At 43.8% G+C, this 16,157-nt stretch overlaps 1 protein-coding gene across 1 annotated transcript in view; it reads right to left on the bottom strand.

Annotated features, from left to right (window-relative positions):
• The window catches only part of SLIT3 (slit guidance ligand 3), a 625,600-nt gene that overhangs the window by 156,950 nt on the left and 452,493 nt on the right, over window positions 1-16,157 (bottom strand). The window contains exon 9 of the mRNA XM_038771676.1: window positions 9,647-9,810. Within this exon, the coding sequence (XP_038627604.1) occupies window positions 9,647-9,810 (164 nt within the window). The remainder of the gene's footprint in view (window positions 1-9,646; window positions 9,811-16,157) is intronic.

Genomic DNA, 16,157 nt, shown 5'->3' with positions numbered 1-16,157 from the left:
TCATGACAGCCCTCTCCCACAACAGACCCTTGGATGTTTGCAGAAGAATTCATCCCAGTGGTGGGGCCAAGGTTTAAAAGCTGTGCAAACACCCAGTGGCACGCAACATAACAAACTCAAACCAACCAATGCTCCCAACCAGTGTGAGGAGCCAGGCATGGATCCAGGGAAACATAACAGCAAGATCCTGTTGGATCAGAGAGTTGATAAAAGTAACAAAATGTGAAACTGAGGGAAGGGCTCCATGCCCTTACTCCAGGAGGAAAGGTCGCAGAGAGGCTACTTTGCTAATTGCAGGGAGAACTGCTGCTCTCTTCTCTCTAGCAAGCAGGGTGGGGAAAGGGAGCAGAGCAGGTGGACAAAGCTTATCAGCTTCTTCTCCTGCTTCTCCTAAGGATCACCTAATTCCTAGTGCAACAAGGCAGCGGAGTTATCATCCCCCATCAAAAAGACGTTTAGGGCAGTAAGCCATAAATGTCAAGATTTTGAAATGCAGATGCTGCCTGCCAGCCCCAAAGAACAAAAACTGCTGGTGACTGGCCTTCCACATCAAGGGATGAACTTTCCTGACAAAAGCAAAAGAGAATTACTGCAAACTTGAGCCTTCTGTTTGAGAAATGTCAGGGATTCCAGAGAGAATTGGTGTGTGTGTGCACGTATGTATGTGTATGCGCCTGAATTTCCATTAGTTCAAACGGACTTTGTCCAGTGGTCCATCCTCCTTTGAACTGCTAATATTTTGTGGATAGGATGTGTCAGAAAAGAGGGGAGAAAAACAATCAGCTGCAGTCTTGAATTCTTAAATGAAGTTAAAAAAGCTGTTCCTCTCAATTCTGCAGGGATACAATTCTCTCCCCACTCAAATTGGGCTTATGTCAGAGCCTCTCCCCCGAGACAGCTATGCATGTTACATATATTTTCTCTGGGGCCTAAATAGTTTCTCTAGGTTTGCACTGTGGCAATTAATTTAATTTTCCTGTTGGACTAATTCAGGGCTAGGGATCCCCGAAATTTGACTTTATCCTCTTTTCTTATATGGGGGTTTCTTTAATCTCTGGGCAGACTAAAGAACCCAGTCATTACGATTGTTCCCAATTCCTAAAAGCCTCCTTACCTTGCCAGCATGTGCTCTGAGACTGGAAAAAAACAAAACGAAGAAGTACTGTGATGTCCTGTCCTTATAGCAAGAGAGCCCTATTCTCCATCATGACATCTTCCAGTGCAGTAAGTGCCATCATCATCATCATCCTCATCCCCACCTCACAGACTCATCCCCACCTCACAGATCGAGAAACTAGGGGAGACACTGAGGAAGCATTTAGTAGAATTATGATATAAATTGAAAGACTCTTGGTTCTGAGTTTATTGTCTCAACAACTAGGGGCTTCACTCATTCACCTCTTGACAAGGGCCATTGTTATTGCAGGCCGAGGCTCTTCCTCTGTACATTCTCAATGTTGGGCACTTGGGCACTCTTTGAGGCTTCAAAAGAAAAAGCAACCTAAATCCTGAGCAACTACCTGGGTAGCTAATCATTGTTTTGGTTTTATAAGGAAGCAGTGTGGCCTAGTGGAAAGAGCATGGGCCTCCTGGGAGTCAGACGATTTGAGTTCTAATCTTGGCTCTGCCACTTGCCTGCTGTGTGACCTTGGACAAATCACTTCACTTCTCCATGCCACAGTTTCCTCATTGGTAAAATGAGGAATTATAATAATGATAATAATTGTGGCATTTGTTAAGCACTTACTACATGCCAAGCACTGTTCTAACAGCTGGGTACCAGGTACACGATACAAGGTAATCAGGTTGGACACAGTCCCTGTCGCACATGGGTTCACAGGTAGGTAACTGAGGCACAGAGAGTAATAATAATAAAATACTACTAATAATAATGTGTGGTATTTGTTAAGCACTTACTATGGGCCAGGCACTGTTCTAAGTTAAGTGACTTACCCAAGATCACCACACATTCTTCAAATTGGGTGTTCCTTTCCTCATGGATTTTTGGTTCACACCCCTGTAAGGTCTTGTACCAGGCCTGTGGGTCCTGGGCTGGCCAGCAAGAAGGTAAGTGTGCCAGGCTTGGCCTGAGGAGTAGTCGCCTGCCTATCTCACTCTGTAAACCCTCCTGCCAGTGCTGGGCTTGCTTGATAACTCATATATGTGTGGAACCTTTTCTATACTTGCTTGGCCTCCAAATCCTACATGAATCCAGGGGCAATGCCAGAAAGTCACTTCTCTCTGTTCGCAGCACAGCAGGGTGGGTCCAAATCAGCTCAGCCAGAGATGACGGTCAAGCGTTTTGGGATAGGCTGTGTTCTGGAATTTTGACTAGTGTTGAGCTTTATCCTTCTCTGTGGAAAAATTCCCCCCATTCCCTGGGAAATTGTTCTGAGTGCCAAGCACAGCTCTGGGCATGGAGGCCCAGAATTCCAGTCAAGATCTGTGGAAAATGTCCTCAAGCCAAACAGGTTCGCTTCATGTCTACATTTTATTATTTGCTTTAACTGCACTTCTGCAAATTTTTCAGAGGATAAAAATTACTGGGAATTATTTCCAGATCCAGCCTAGCAGCAATGAGAGCAAACTCACAACTACAATTCAGGAGGCTCACTTGATCTCTGGTATTCAGACTCTATGGCCTGAAAAATACCATTAAAAAAAGGCAGTACACTTTCTCTTTCCTCACTGTTCCTGGGATGACTTGGGAAGAGCCCCACTGAGACTTTGCCACATCTTCCTTCTCTCCTTGCCACCTTTTACTTTCCATCTGAAAAATGGGGCCAATCCTCCAACAGCATTGCTGACTGCCTTGCCCTCCCACGTGTGAGTTGAGTTTGGGAAACCCAAGGGCATGCTTGCCCCACGGGCAGGGTTGGCACACTCTCACCTGGGCTAGTGGAGCACTAGTTCTCCATCCAAGCCAGGGCTACCCCAGTGGGCAGTCCCACTTGTGGGTTCTGTTTGGTGAGGAAGGAACAAAGGTGTCAAAGTACAAGCCAATGTGTCAGTAGTAATGGAGCTCTACTTTGGAACGCCCCCTGCCCCTGGTTTGAGTCTGGGAGGTAATGATTCTAGGGATCATTCCTTCACTTCATTCAATCATATTCACTGAGAGATTACTGTGTGCAGAGTGATCCTGTGCCGACTGATTTGTCCCCAGTTAGTGGTCCTTTGTTCGGTGGCCTGGGGGACTACTCTGGCTTCTGTTCCTAAAACTAACTCTTCTGGGTAGCAGCAAGCTGATGCCACCTGAAGAGGTCAGAATGAGCGTGTGTCAGTGCAGAAAGTAAGCACTTGGAGAGCAACGTGAGCTGAATTGGTGTCATCCCTTGGTGTCATCCTCGACTCTGCTCTCTCATTCACCCCTCACATCCAAGCCGTCACCAAAACCTGCCGGTCTCAGCTCCGCAACATTGCCAAGATCCGCCCTTTCCTCTCCATCCAAACCGCTACCCTGCTCGTTCAAGCTCTCATCCTATCCCATCTGGCCTACTGCATCAGCCTTCTCCATGATCTCCCATCCTCGTGTCTCCCCCCACTTCAATCCATACTTCATGCTGCTGCTCAGATTGTCTTTGTCCAGAAACGCTCTGGGCATGTTACTCCCCTCCTCAAAAATCTCCAGTGGCTACCAATCAATCTGCGCATCAGGCAGAAACTCCTCACCCTCAGCTTCAAGGCTCTCCATCACCTCGCCCCCTCCTACCTCACCTCCCTTCTCTCCTTCTACAGCCCATCCCGCACCCTCCGCTCCTCTGCCGCTAATCTCCTCACCGTGCCTCGTTCTCACCTGTCCCGCCGTTGACCCCCGGCCCACATCATCCCCCGGGCCTGGAATGCCCTCCCTCTGCCCATCTGCCAAGCTCTCTCTCTTCCTCCCTTCAAGGCCCTACTGAGAGCTCACCTCCTCCAGGAGGCCTTCTCAGACTGAGCCCCTTCCTTCCTCTCCCCCTCGTTCCCCTCTCCATCCCCCCATTTTACCTCCTTCCCTTCCCCACAGCATCTGTATATATGTATATATGTTTGTACATATTTATTACTCTATTTATTTATTTATTTATTTTATTTGTACATATCTATTCTATTTATTTTGTTTTGTTAATATGTTTGGTTTTGTTCTCTGTCTCCCCCTTCTAGACTGTGAGCCCACTGTTGGGTAGGGACTGTATCTATATGTTGCCAACTTGTACTTCCCAAGCGCTTAGTACAGTACTCTGTACACAGTAAGCACTCAATAAATATGATTGATTGATTGATTGAATGGTAAGGCTATTTGGCAAATGTAGAGGGGTGATAAAATAGTAGACACTACCCAAAAGCATCAACCATGACTCACTCCCTAGCATGCTTTTCTTGTGGAAACAGCATAGGAGTGGGAGTCAGGAAACCTGGGTTCTAATGGCAGCCCTGCCACTGGCCTGCTGTATGACCTTGGGTAAATCACTTAACATCTCTGGGTTTCCATTTCTTCATCTGTAAGATAGGGATGAAAAGCTGCTCATCCCACATCTTAGATTATGAGCCTCAGGCAAGACATTATCTGTGTCAGATCTTATTATCTTGTATCTATCCCAATTTGGCATCTAAAAAAAGTGCTTAATAAGTACCATAATAATAATAACAACAATAATATTTGTTCATTTTCTAAGTAAAAATACCACAAAACACTTCTCTTCATTGCTTGAATATTAAAACTAATTACTGTCCCTTTATTTAAAGATACAAGAGGACCTGACCAGAGCTGCTAAAACCCTATTCATTTCCTTAAAAAGAAGCACCCAGTGATCGCCAATGATTTGATGCTCTTACTGTTATTCTACAGCTTCAATGATTTCTTTATTGTAGAAATACAAACTGCATGTGTCCACAATGAAGAAATAGATCGGATTTAGGAGCATACCAAAATAAATTAATTCCTGTTTTCAAATTAAGCATCCCTCTGGCCTCTGGCCTTTCAAGAGCAGGCAATAAACTGGAATGACAATTGGACTAGAACAATTACGGAAAGAATATAAATTAATAAGATTTAAATGCCAGAGGCATTTTAAAGTTTGAGAATTACTAAATAAACCTAATAATCTCATTCCTGCGATGCCTGATTACGGTGCTTTAATTAAAACCCACCAAGGAGGGATGAGTCTTGCAGTGTTCACCTTCCTAATTGTCTTAAGGCTAAACAACTAGTGTCAAGTAAAAAAAGAGAAAGCCCAAATGCTTTTCTTCTTTAGGGCTGCATGATCATTGTGTTTTACTCATTCTGAACTAGAAACAATGCGTGGGGAAAAATGAAGAAGATTCTCAGTGCAAGAGCCACATGGTACTTAACACGAGGTTATGCTTCTATCAGGAGTTGAAACTGCAGCATGGAAGCCTTATGAGTCAAGCACTGTTCTATGCCCTGGGGTAAATACAAGTTGATCAAGTTGAGCACCATCTGTGTCCCACATGGGGCTCACAATCTAAGTAGGAGGGAGAGCAGGTATTGAACCCCTATTTTACAGTTGAGAAAACTGAGGTGTAGAGGAGTTAAGTGACTTGCCCAAGAAGGTCACAGCAGATAAGTAATAGAGCTGCAATTAGAACTCAGGTCCTCTGAATCCCAGGACTGTGCTCTTTCCACTATCCCACTCTGCTTCCCACCTCTCCTCTTGTTCTAGAATTATATTTTTTTTTAGCAGATGAATTGCAGCTAAATAGAAGTGAGCATTTTCTTCACATATGGGAAGCAAAATGTGCCGGCTCAATCCAAACGACAAATTGTGTAGCACAGAGAAACAATTTCAAAAAGGATAAACAGAACCGTGAAGCAAACAACCTCCCCCAAAGAAAATCCACACCCTATATGTACAGCTGACAGCAAAACCAAACTTTCTGGAAAATCCTCAGTTAGCAAATTTCTACAGGGAGAAGGCATTCATATTCTAGGTGTCTAAGACAAGAGGTCATTTACCAGACTGTTGGACTGGATTCAAAGAGATAATGAGAACATGGAGAGGGAGGGCCCAATGGTTGAGTAAGATAAAGCTCTCGCTGTCTACTGAGCAATGTGTAAAGTGAATTTCTAGCGCTCACGGAAGGGTTCAGTGTGGTTTATTCTGAGCCTGGGACAGCGGTTCTCTCGATATGGTTTAATTGGCTTCCTCAATTCCAACCTTCTCCACTTAGCAGATTCCCTGACTATTCTCAAAATGCTCCAAACCAAACCATCCCTGATGAAAGGCTGCTGCATCTGGTTGTAAGTGGCTTTTTTTGGCAAAATGACTCAGCACCATGGACAGAATTATCACTGAACCCCAGTCCCTTCGATTCCTCAGTATGACACATCTGCCAAGTAGCCTTGATATAACTGACCAGAGCAGCCATTTGTCCTAAAAGCCCTAGTTTGGACATCTCTCATTCTCTATCCTTAACTTGTGCTTCGCTTTCTCCAGGTCCACCGGTCCTTCCTTCTACATCCTAGACCTGAGCTGGAGGCACCAAGACATCCCCATTATGCTGCTAATTTATGCTCTTCACAGTATTTCACCAGTGGTAACACAAAGGCAGCTTTAAGCTTGGAAAAATGCCCCATTAGCATCGAATCCATGTAGAACTCTTAATTCTTATAAACTGTAGAGCCACTTTGCTCATGCAAACCCCCTTAAATCTGCCCACCTATAATCCTCCCCACCTTTAAAGCCTTCACTTCCTCCAAGAGGCATTCCCTAATTAATCTCCACCTTCCCCATCATGTCACATTGTTAGCTAAATTAGTAGTCATGTATATATGTTTGCTTATTATTTAACTGATGACTTTTGTTTTGATCATTTCCATTTATACTCTCACCCTCTTATCTAAAGTATATCAGGCAATCATTGGCCATTTTTTCTCTCCCAATAGTCTTCTAGACTGTAAGGTCTGTGTGGGCAGAGATTGCCTCTCTTTATTGCTGAACTATACTTTCCAAGGGCTTAGTACAGTGCTCTGCACACAGTGAGCGCTCAGTAGATATGATTGAATGAATGAATGAGGCACTTTGAGGGTGGAGCCGCTGGCTTTTCAACTTTCTTAAACCCTTCCTGCAGCTGTGCTTTGTAAACAATGAGGGATTGATAAATGTTGACAGTGATGAGAAGAATGATGATGATGGTGGAGAAAAGGTCTCCAGAAGAGATCTTGTTCATTTTAAATAAAGTGGATAATATTATATGGTGGATAACTAGATATTTTCCAGAAAATAAAGATTTAGAGATTGTATTTTCAAGAACTCAAAAGGAGCCTCTTTCCACCTACATTTATAATAGAGGTGAGTTGTTAGAGAAAAGTGAAAGACTGATGACATGTAACCTTTTATGACATTAATTGGCACATAACCATAATAATGTGTTTTACCATTCACTAATTACTTTTTCTCACTACCACTTGAACAGATCCTGCACTGTGTAATTATTTCTTTTAATGGTGCTTATGCTGGTAATGTATCCTTTACCTAATGATTGCAGTAATTATTACCACTATATGTGAATTTGATTCCTCTGGGGTAAACGATTTTATTATAATTATTCAATGCATAGTGGTTTCTTAGTTGGTGTAACAATTTTCAGGATCTAATTTTTTAAATCACTGAAAATTATTTAGGTGTTCAAATGCCTTGCTTGGAAAGTGGAAATTTGAGAAGAAGCATGACCTACTGGATGGAGCTTGGGCCTGAAGTCAGAAGGACTTGGGTACTAATCCTGGCCCCACTACTTGTCTGCTGTGTAAACTTGGGCAAGTCACTTAACTTCTTTGTGTCTCAGTGACCACATCTCTAAGATGTAGATTAAGACTATGAGTCCCATGTGGGACATGGATGGTGTCCAACCTCATTAGCTTGTTATCTACCCCAGTGTTTAGTGCAGTGCCTGGCACATAACAAGTGATTAGCCAATGCTTAACAAATGCATTAAAAAGCTGATTTCACTTAAAAGTATAGTCATTTTTGTTATAACAGTAGTTCTGTTCTTGAAGAACATGAAAATCAGGTTATAAAACTACTGCTTCAGTGGGTACTAATGGGTGAAGAGGTAGTTGGTTTGAAGAGATGCCCATTACTAGCAGAATACTTTACACCTGGCATCTCATTGCATTAAATCATCATCATCATCAATCGTATTTATTGAGCACTTACTATGTGCAGAGCACTGTACTGAGCGCTTGGGAAGTACAAATTGGCAACATGTAGAGACAGTCCCTACCCAACAGTGGGCTCACAGTTAAATATTATAAAGATGCAAGGCCCCCACAGAAATCTGTATGGCACAGTACCAAAGGCTGAGGAATAAACTGGGAAATGTAGTAGCATTATGTCTTGACCAACACTACACACACAACTGTTTCATCCTATGCCAGATCTACTTGGGCCAACCTGTAGATTGTATTCTACCCTGGGAACATGGGGCATCAGCAGGAATTGGCTGAAAATGTTCCTCTGGACCAGCACTACAGGGTCCTAGTGATTGCTCTGTCCAGAGAGCAAAGGAGCTTGCTCCCTGGGATGAGCAATCACACATGCCTTTCCCAGACAAGCATCTGTGGCTTCCACACACAACAGGCCCACCAATCAGAAGACTCATGTGACGCTAGCCACAATGCCTTCCCCACACCAAGTCTCAGGATGAAGTGGACATTCTGCTCTAGGCACCTGCAATCCTCCTGGAGACAAGATGGAAACAGAGCCACAGAGCTTGAAAACCTGAAATGAAGGCTAATCCTTTCAACTGAATGCTGTGCTAAGATCTTAAGAGTACAAGAGAATTAGTAGATCTGGTCCCTGCCCTTAAGGAGTTTACAATCCAGTGGGGAAGAAAGATACTAAAATAAATTATTATTATTAATAATAATTGTGGTATTTGTTAAGCACTTACTATGTGCCAGGCACTTTAGTAAGTGCTGGGGTATGAATACAAGCAAATCGGGTTGGACACAGACCCAATCTCTCATAGGGCTCACAGTCTTAATTCCCATTTTACGGATGAAGTAGCTGTGGCCCAGAGAAGTGAAGTGACTTGCCCAAGGTCACACAGCAGACAAGAGGAAGAGATGGGATCAGAACCCAGGACCTTCTGACTCCCAGGTCTGTGCTCTATCCACTAGGCCACGCTGCCTCTCAAATTATAGGTAGGAGGAAGCAACAGAGTACAAAGATATGTGCCCCAGTACAAAGCGGGAAAGTACATTAACTACCCAAGTGTCAGGAAATCATGAGACTTCTTTTTCCCCACTAGATTGTAAGCTCCTTGAGGGCAAGGATGGAGTCAAAGCTAAGGTCAAGTGCCTCATCCAGATGATGATGGCACCTTCTCCTCTCCCCCTCCCCTATCCCCGGTGGGTAAAGTGAATGAGAAGGTTGGAGACAAGAATGCCTCAGTATCCCTTCTGGTCACCTCTTTCCTCTGAAAAACAAAAGGAAGCCTCCCAAGCACTACCTTCCTTCAACTATCACTGCAAAATCAGTCATTGAAAACATTATTTAATACCTACATCAGGCGGAAATTTTAAAGAGGCTAACCTAGAACCACCTAAGTCACTTTTTCGAAAATAACTGCGTGATAGAAATGTCCAGGGGGAAAGGGTTGGGGGAGGACTGCAGGGAAGGGGAGGGTCAGATGGGCATGTGCTTACCATTGCAAACATACTCTTTCTTCTGGACGTCGGCCACATTGAAGCCCCTTAGGTGAACAGGTGCCATGCAGAAGGTAAACTGGCCAATGGTTTTTCTCTGCCGCAGCCAGTCAGAGAGCCAGGCCAGACTGCAGTCACAGTACAGGTAGTTGGAATGGAGTCGCCTGCAGAGGACCGAGGGAGAAGAGCACAGTCAGGGGGGTTTACAGGCCGGGCTCTGGAATGCAGCTGCAGAGTGACCTAATGGACAAAGCACGCGCCTGGGACTCAGAATGACCTGCGTTCTAATTCCGGCTCCACCACTTGTCTGCTGGGTGACCTTGAGCAAGCCACTTCACTACTCTGAGCCCCAGTTACCTCATCTGTAAAATGGGGATTACGAATGTGAGCCCCCTGTGGGACAGGGACTGTGTCCAACCCAATTTGCTTGCATCCACCCCAGTACTTAGTACAATGCCCAGCACATAATAAGCACTTAACAAATATCACAATTATCAAAGAGCATTTTTTAAGTAAATACTAATGAACGGCTGCTTCCCAGAGGGACTCGGGTTCTGTTTAGCACCTTCTCCGCTTTCGGCGGTAGACAGTGCACGCATAGTTTGGAGCCCCCTACCCCTGTGGGGAGATGTTTCCACCTCTACACTTGAATCATGGTGTCCTTTCTGGAGCAATGGAAAACCTCTAAAGGCCCAGATGTTGGGAAAATTTCCCCTATTCTGCATCTTGTACTTTTTCCACTCCCATAGTTGGCATGAGTGGGCTTAAAATCTCCAACGCACAAAAGTTTTCTGAGTCCTTCACAGACCATATTGCAATTTATTTCCTGAGTTGGGCAGGGCATAGTATGGCAGGTGTGCACCTGTTTATAACAAGGTCTTACATTCATGCACATTCTAACTGCCCAAGTTGATCTCTTCCAACCCCCAGGCAACCAGGGGACTGGATTTTCATAACCTTCCAAACGGCTTCTGTAATGACCCGCCAATAGAATGCAAGTTGATGACTTTCCCCTACTCAGACAGAAGACGAGGTTCACATTTCAAGATTTTGGAGGGAAAACATTACCGGGGATCCTTCATCATGCCAGAAAGACATTTTTTTGGGCAAGGGAAAAGTGCTTTATTTCTTTTCAATGACTTAAAATCTACCAGAGATTTTTATGGGCTCTTAAAGTTACAGGTATATACCTCTTTCAATAATATGAAAGAACACATGGGAGAAACCTTGAATTTGTACTGTATAATTCCAAAACCTCCCTGGCTCATTAAAAGTTGTTTTCTGGCTGGAGCAGGTATTACCTATGTCAGCTAATCAAAAGCACAAGTGATTTGAACAAAGTTTCTGATGTCTAGCTTTGGAAACACTCATAAATTAAAAGCATCTCCAGACATTTAACTAATTCAGGAGCCAGGCATGTTGAGAAAGGCTGAACCAGCTTTCCTAGAGAATCACAACAACAAGGCCTGCAAAGGATTTAGTTCAAGTGATCACGACTGTAATCATCCTCAGTGGTATATATTGAGCACTCACTGTGTACAGATCACTGTACTAAGCGCTTGGGAGAGTATAATACAACAGTGTTGGACATGTTCCCTGCCCACAATGACTTTACAGTCTAGAGGAATTCACTTATATCAAGTTCAACTGTGTTAGCTGAGGGTGATTGGCTTCCACTAAGCAACAGAAGAGACAGGTACTTGGGCTGCAATCAGGGCCAGTTGGAGACCCTGGTGTGCTACGGAGATGGGAATCCAAGGTGCCTCTCAGATAAAGTTGGTCTCTTCCTCTGAATTCCTGGGTCTCCATGTGTGCAGGTGCCCTGCTTTTCTTGGAATTATCAAAGCAGATTGGAACAGCATAAGACAAAGGGAAGAAGGAGGGAGGGAGCAAGAAAGGGAAAGGGCAAAAAGGAAGGAATGATGAAATAAGGGAAGGAGTACTCCCAGAAGGGCTCTCTGAACTGGCCTGACTGTATATATGAAAGATGAGCGACTACCCTATCCTGAAGGCAGTGAGCATAACATTTCCACCTGCAATGTGTGCAGGCATGTTTACCTACACACACACACACACACACACACACACACACACACACACACACAATTCTTTCAAGGACTTGATCAAAGGTTTCAGGGCAATTTATTACGGTCTTTTATTATTATAAATAATAATAACATGTAACATTAGCGGTATTATGCTACTGTCCTATGCTCTAGGATAAATATAATGAAATCAAATCGGATACAGTTTCTGTCCCACATGGGGTTCAGAGACTAACGGGAAGGGAAAATAGGTACTGAATCCCCATGCTACAGGTTAGGCTACTAAGGCCCAGAGACGTTAATTGACCAGTCCCAAGTCACACTGTAGGAAAGTGGTGGAACCAGGATTAGAACCAAGGACTTCTGACTCCCAGGCTCTGCTCTTTCCACCAGGCTCCAGTGAGACTGCTTCTGAATTGCGGAACTGGATGCCAAGCAAGGGTGGTCTCCTGGCCAGACCAGGCTGCAGAATTGGGATTTTTATCTAATAACTACCCCATGATCATCAGAGTGACCAAGTGGGCTTCACTTTCCCTACTGGGCTTTCTGCAGTAGATGTGGTATTGAAGATGGAAACAAGGAAGCAGATCACTTCCTCCTGTCCAGGGTAAGAAGGGGGTGGTGTGGTGTGTGTGTGTACGCGCACACACGTGCAAGGAAGTTGCTCCATGTGTGATATGCTTGTGAGCTGCCCTTGAGAGAGAATCCCATTGTAAACAAGCCGCCAAGCTTAGCCGGACTGTTGGCAAAAATCTTTCTGATAAATAAATTAACAATGACAATAAGGATGCATTAGACAGGCTGCAAAAGTACTAGGGGGCCAAGATACAAGAGCTCTTTTGTGTGTCAGGAGGCCCATAGCCTTTTAATGATGGTTTAGCGGATGCTAGGAACTCTTTAATTTGTAAATGCAGTCACCCACTTCAGCAGTCACTCACAGATGCAGGGGCAGCAGGAGACTCACCATTAAGAAAATGTAGCACGTGGCTTACGCATCATATAAATAAAGCTATTTTGGGAAGGAAGCAGATCAATGCACACTAATTCCTGTCAGTTCTCATCAAGAGTGAGAGAGCAATACAATGTGCATTGTGGGTTTAAGCAGCAGATCAGCAAAAAACTGATTAATATAAGAAAATGATAAGATTTCTAAAGTTCCACCACTATACTACTCTCCTCCAATTTCCCTCTTGCAATGATTGGTAATTTACTATTTTCTTGATTTCTCTGCCTCACCCCTTTCTAATTTCTTTCTGGGCCAGAAATTCTTTGAATTGCAAGTCTTCTTTCCCCGGACACTTTCTTTACAAATATTCTTCGCTTTCAGATAGGATAGCAGAACAGAGACCAAGGAAACTGAATTAAGAGACACCACATACAGCCTCTACCTAAATAAGATTGATAATAACAATAATAAGCAATATGGTAAGCTCTGTGCTAGAAAAAGGATAATCTAATGGGAAACAGTTCCTGCCCAACAAAGCCTAAGAGGGAGGGAGAACAGATATTGTACCCCCATTTTACAGGTGAAGAACCTAAGGCACGGAGAAGTTATGTGACTTGCCCAAGGTTAGTAGCAGAGCTGGGATTAGAACCCAGGTCTCCTGACTTTCCATTCTGTGCTTTCTCTACTAGGCCATACACTGTTTTCCTAAAGGATTATGGTAGGGTTTTCTACATATTAATTTCTTAATACACCCAATTCTTTTATAATACAGAGGTTGCATTCTCACAGAAACCCAAATTAAGGAAAACTTCATAGCTGTACACATGCATACAACTGCTTCTTTTGATGCTGCATCTTGTAATAGGACAGACAAGTGTTATCTGAATAATGTTCCCTAATTCTGCTGTCAGGTGCTGACAGCCACAGTGTGTAGCAAAATATGTGAATTACGGCACAGCTGGGTGAACCTGAAATTTTCCCACAAAAACAACTGGGGGAGGCACGATATACTGATTGTTTCAAGGTGGAGATTGAGATTCAGTGGAAGGACTAGAATGGTGACATCAGAGGAATTCACCTTTTTCATGATTAAACTCAATGATCGCAAAACCTGATCCAGGACATTGTCAGAAATGTTTCTGGTCATTCTGGAGGGACAGACTGATTTGCAAAACTGGAAATAATTTCCATGAGAAGCGGATGTGATGCTATGTGGGGACGAGAAGGGATCCAGGGCTTAATGGTTTTAAAGAAGTCCAGAAAGATGTCCAAATCTCCTCCAGTCTTCTGTTCTATTTCTAAGGCATTTTTAAATTCTCCTGTTGATTCTGCTGCTAAAGCAGATGGATGATGGAATGAAAAGGTGAACCATTTTAATCCACCACCTCCCACCCCCATCTCCTCACCATGCTGGATTTATTTATTTCATTCATTCAGTGAATGGTTTGGGCGCCTGGATGGTCGGCAACCTTTTGCAGACTGAAACGTCACACTCGATATTGCTAAAACTACCTATATAGAACATAAGTGAATGAATACAAATGCCAATTTTTAAAGGTGCCCTTTTAGCCACAGACTCTAAATTAAATTTCCAGCAAATCCTTTTAGAAAGGGTCAGTGCTCATTTTCTATAAAATGTGGCTTTCTGAATTCAATATAAAAGCTTCCCTTTATAAATCCCATTTATGACTTCCTTCCTTTCTCCCCTCCCCCTCCCCCTTTAATTACAGCAAAGGGGGATTAGTCAGGGTAAGACTCCAGGGAGCTGTATACAAAGCCATCTCCAAAATTAAACTGAAGGGAAAATGGCAGCAGGCAGGGAATGTGTAACAGACAAGATGGACTGACTGATCTGAAGTCACCAGACAAATATTCCGGTGTAACGGGAGGAATGAGATAAACCAAAAAGCTCCCCCAGCAGCACATCAACCAACCTCCTCATCCCTGGATAGCAGCCCTGGCTTCTATCAGTGCCATATCTTAAAAGAGAACAATGGAGGAGAGGAAATGTTAATCACTTATAATCAGCTTATGGGAATTGGCCCCTCAATACCTGCAGGGTGGAGTGACTCCTTTCACCTGTCGTAGTAGATATGCCCAACTGTTACCCGATAAAATAATAATAATAATGATGATGATTATAATGGTTGTGTCACTTGTTAAGCACTTACTATGTGCCAAGAACTGTGCTAAGCACTAGGGTGATTACAAACAAATCGGGTTGGGTACGATTCTGTCCCACATGGGGCTCAAAGTCTTAATCCCCATTTTACAGTTGAGATAACTGAGGCACAGAGAAATTAAATGATTTGCCCGAGGCCACTCAGCAGACAAGTGGCAGAGACAGGATTAGAACCCAGGTCCTCTGACTCCCAGGCCTGTGCAACCTGATCACCTAGTATCCCCTATTCCCCCCTGCGCTTAGAACAGTGCTTCGCACATAGTAAGCTTAACAAATACCATCATTATTATTATAATCCACTAAGCCAAGCTGTTTCTCTTGAACTGTAAACTCCTGCTGTTACACTGTAGCTCCTTGAGGTCATGAAATAAGCGCTTAGTACAGTACTCTGCACCAAGTAACCACTTGAGAAATATCACTGATTGATTGATTGACCTATAAACTTGGCATCCCATAGTTTATTGCCTTCACCTTAGGAAACAGAGATGGCAACTGTTTTGATAGCCATTGCTTCTTGGAGCTAAATCAGCAGGCTTTTCTTCACCATGTCTTCCACTGTAACACTTGAACATTTCAGTGGAGAGGTGAGAAGAGAAGTGACAGATAAATACTTTTTTGTTTCACCACCTGTGTATATTGATTATCTCAGTCTGAGGGGGATACCACCATAGCACCCAGGCTCATTGGTTTGGAAAATTCTACACCAGTCCAAAACATGTTAAATTATTCACCTCCTCATCTGGCTTAAGTACAATGCTATCTCAGGGCAGGAGGACAGACTATTTGACTTCTTGGGTTGTTTTCACTTGAGAAATTTAACATCTCTGGGGAATCCACATCCAAATACAGCAATGACCTGGTTCCCTCAGGCCTTCGCATAAATACCAGGGTAACCTTTTCTTCTCTCTATTTAGCTAAGACCAGAGCCGTGTTTCCTAGGTTTAGAATCATAGCTGGATTTATTTCTTCTGTTTCCGCAATCGATAATGTTTTTCCTTTGAGGTACAACCCTCTGGGACACTCAAAACCGGACTTCTAGGACCAGCAGGTCTGGTATCCGCACTAGCTGTAGTGATTCCTGCAAAAAAGGTCTCAAACTGAATACTGAGGGAGAAGGCTCTTCATTTATGAAGTGGGTAGTTTTAGCTAAGTGGGCCTGAGGGAAATTGATCTGTGGGGACAAGCCCTGGGCCCAACCTTGACCAGGAGGGAGACTCCACAATATTTACAAGGGCGAGCAAAGACAGCCCCAAGTGATGCTGTGGGAGGAGCCTCAGAGCCAGTGCAGAATGAGGAGGAAGAGGAGGAGGAGGAAAAGAAGGAGGAGGGGAGGGGAAG

The sequence above is a fragment of the Tachyglossus aculeatus genome, chromosome X1 (genome assembly GCF_015852505.1).
Source record: "Tachyglossus aculeatus isolate mTacAcu1 chromosome X1, mTacAcu1.pri, whole genome shotgun sequence".
NCBI classification, from domain to species: Eukaryota; Metazoa; Chordata; class Mammalia; order Monotremata; family Tachyglossidae; genus Tachyglossus; species Tachyglossus aculeatus.
Note: the sequence above shows the minus strand (reverse complement) of the source record. Positions and strands in the feature narration are given on the sequence as shown.